Source organism: Camelina sativa, chromosome 11 (genome assembly GCF_000633955.1).
Source record: "Camelina sativa cultivar DH55 chromosome 11, Cs, whole genome shotgun sequence".
Taxonomy (NCBI): domain Eukaryota; kingdom Viridiplantae; phylum Streptophyta; class Magnoliopsida; order Brassicales; family Brassicaceae; genus Camelina; species Camelina sativa.
Window position 1 is genome coordinate 39,339,570 of NC_025695.1, and position 3,199 is coordinate 39,342,768.

The 3,199-nt window shown below is 39.1% G+C and overlaps 2 protein-coding genes across 2 annotated transcripts in view; one reads left to right on the forward strand and one right to left on the reverse strand.

The window, feature by feature from the left end:
- LOC104725591 (GDSL esterase/lipase At4g10955-like) lies at positions 7–1,959 on the forward strand. The gene is made up of 2 exons (XM_010444268.2): positions 7–214; positions 720–1,959. Exons 1-2 carry the CDS (start codon positions 15–17, stop codon positions 1,747–1,749), a joined length of 1,230 nt encoding a protein of 409 aa, XP_010442570.1. The 5' UTR covers positions 7–14; the 3' UTR covers positions 1,750–1,959.
- The window catches only part of LOC104728775, a 2,533-nt gene continuing 1,740 nt past the window's right edge, over positions 2,407–3,199 (reverse strand). The window contains exon 2 of the mRNA XM_010447712.2: positions 2,407–3,199. Coding sequence (XP_010446014.1) covers positions 2,651–3,199 — 549 coding nt within the window. The 3' untranslated portion in view covers positions 2,407–2,650.

Below are 3,199 nucleotides of genomic sequence, written 5' to 3' on the forward strand. Positions count from 1 at the left end.
GGGTTGGGGGTTTGATGGCGAATCGTGTGGCGATGGAAGAAGACGTTACTGAATCTGTAACTTTGATGGTGGATTCAGTTGCTTCTTCGCCGATGACTCCGAAGACGGTGGTGATGAAGGACGATGATGATGCTCATCATCCTTACGCGTTTCATGTTTCCGGACCCAGGAATGTTGCTTCTCCTAACTGGAGAGATCTCATCAACTCTAGTTGGTAAATAAATAACTTTGATTCCTCTGTTCTGGTCTTTTTGTGTTTCTTCGTTAGAGAACGAGAGCATTGCAGAGCAAAACCCTGTTTCAATGCGTTGGATCTGAAGATATCGAAAAAAAATTGATTTTTTTTTTTTGGTTAGTTTAGTCATTTGTCTTAATTACAGAGATCTTTTACTTTGTGATCTCCGACATTTTCATGTTATTTCTGTGAGGTTTTTTTAATAAATAGTTTCTAATTTTGGCTATGTTCTGCTTCTAGCCTTCTACCCTTGTGATGATCTGGTGATTGCATTTGAATTCATCCTTGATTAAGAACCATATTGAATCCAAGGAACAAGCTAAATTTTGTACATTGGTTTGTGTTTAGTTGACTAGTATATGTGATGTGGTTGTCTGAAGCTAATCATGTAATGTTAGGTTCTAGTCTTTTTTTTCTCTAAACCAGTTTTTGTTTTGCAAGTTAAGTTTTAACCTTTTGGTTTGATTTTTTTCTGTATATGTAGGAAGGATCCTAACTACAAGAGAACAGTAATGGCATGCTTTATTCAAGCAGCTTACTTGCTTGAACTCGACAGACAAGAGAATCGAAACGAGCAAAACGCTCTCGCCCCGAAATGGTGGATTCCATTCAAGTACAAGTTATCGCATACGCTGATTGACCAGAGAGATGGTTCCATATTTGGTGCTGTTCTTGAATGGGACAGAGCAGCTGCAATGGCAGATTTAGTTGTCATCAGACCCAGCGGGGCACCGAAAGCAGTACTGGCGCTGCGAGGAACGATACTAAAGAGTCTTACAATGAGACGTGACATTGAAGATGATCTCCGGTTTTTAGCTTGGGAGAGCCTTAAAGGTTCTGTGAGGTTTAACGTCGCTCTGGAGGCGTTGCAGTCAGTAGCAAAGAGGTACGGAAGCAGTAATGTATGTATAGTGGGTCATTCGTTAGGAGCTGGTTTTGCATTACAAGTTGGTAAAGCTTTGGCTAAAGAAGGGCTATTTGTGGATGCTCATTTGTTCAATCCACCTTCTATATCTCTAGCTATGAGCTTACGAAATATTGGTGAAAAAGCTAGTGTTGCTTGGAAAAGACTCATGTCAATTATTCCTCCTAGAAACGAGCCTCTGATACCAAGTGGGAACCAAGGACAGGTTTCTCCTAACAATGTTTCTTCAGGGTTCAGGAACTGGGTACCGAGTTTCTACGGGCAGAGTCAGAAATCTACTGTGGATTTAAGAAAATGGGTGCCTCATTTATATGTGAATGATAGTGACTATATCTGCTGCCACTACACTGACCAAGATGGAGTAACAGAGAAGAGGGAAGTGAACAACAACAAAGAGAACAATGGTCCTGTTGTAAACTCTAATTGTCAGGCAGCAGCGAAGCTTTTTGTGATGTCGAAAGGGAAACAGAAGTTTCATGAGGCGCACGGGCTAGAACAATGGTGGTCGGATAATCTAGAGCTTCAATCAGCTATTCACAGCAGCAGATTGATCAGTCAGCAACTTAAGTCCTTATATAGTATCAAGTAAACATCACAACTCTTTTACCAGTTTTTTTCTATTCACCATGATGGTAACAGATCCATCTCCATTGTTCAATAAACACATTTACCCTGTCTTTATGTTTAAGAACACTTTGAGGAAATGTAACAACATAAATGTAAGAAAGGTCATTTGTAACTGATCTGAAACATTTTGTAGAGGAAAAAGAAATTGAAGATATAACTCCTTTTTGAAGAATCTGGAATCCATAAAGAGTGCTGTGATGTGTCCCCACCATTGAAGCTTTATTAAGAGTAATTCATAATACAAAACAGTCGTTAGAGAGGAACCAACAGAGACAGATCCATGTGCAGATTTCAGTTTGGTGGTTTTACTAATTGAATGTGCCAAATAACTTAACGGCTGTGACAATCATATGGGGCCACAAATAAACAAGTTGAGAATTTTTGTGAAGATATTTGAGAAAAAAAGGTATAAACAAAACAACTGCCATGTGCTTTCGACCAACATTATCAGACAGGACATACCATCACAATCCAACTCATATTATGCAACAAAAACAGTTTCAAATTGCAGACACTGAAGGGTCACAACACTGGTTCTAGATTAAGATAAAACCAATTTGTACTTGAGAAAGGATCGAGTTTTAGAAGTTTTTAGAGGACATGGAAAAAAGTTGAAGGATCAAATCAAACTCTGATATGATTAGCTCACAAAGAAAATTAAAATAAGAGGATTACAAACTCTACAAAGGTATTACATTATTTTTTGTCTACAGACTAATCAGCAATTACTCTCCCTACATCAATCAGCCAAGCCTTATGAACAATCAACTCATCAAACAACATATAAGAGGAAACGAGAAAAAAAAATCCAGAATCACCGATACGTTTTCTTAAATACAGGTTAATATCGTATCCGCAGTCTCCTATGGCCTTGTAAAGACGCCCCAAATCTTACTCCGGGCAAGATTCTCCGCCAATTTCTTAGCTCCTTCAACATCCATCTCCACAAGCTTTTGTAAATGCAAGCAAGCACCAGCAGCAACAACTTGTTTCCTGCATTTCTTAGAAGTTACAAGCAGTTCCAAAGCAGAGATTGTGTATCGCTGATCCAATTTCTTAATCTTGGGGTCCAAAAGCTGAACAAGACTGACTATACCCTTCCCACTCTTCTTAAAATTCTTTCTGTTGTTCGTGCACACCAATAAAGTTGATAGAGCTTTGGAAGCTGCTTCTTTCTCTTCAATGGCTTTACCATCTAACATATCAATCAGTGGACCAATGCATCCGCTTTCACCTATTTCTTTTCGGCTTTTTGAGCTAAAACCTAGCGAAGAAACAGCCTCAGCAGCTGCGATTCTCACACCGAGAACCCCACAACTCAACACTGGAACCAAACGAGGGATAAACCCTTCAGAGATAACAACTTCTCTCACAATAGGACACAAAGTTAAATTCTTTAAAAGCACAACTCC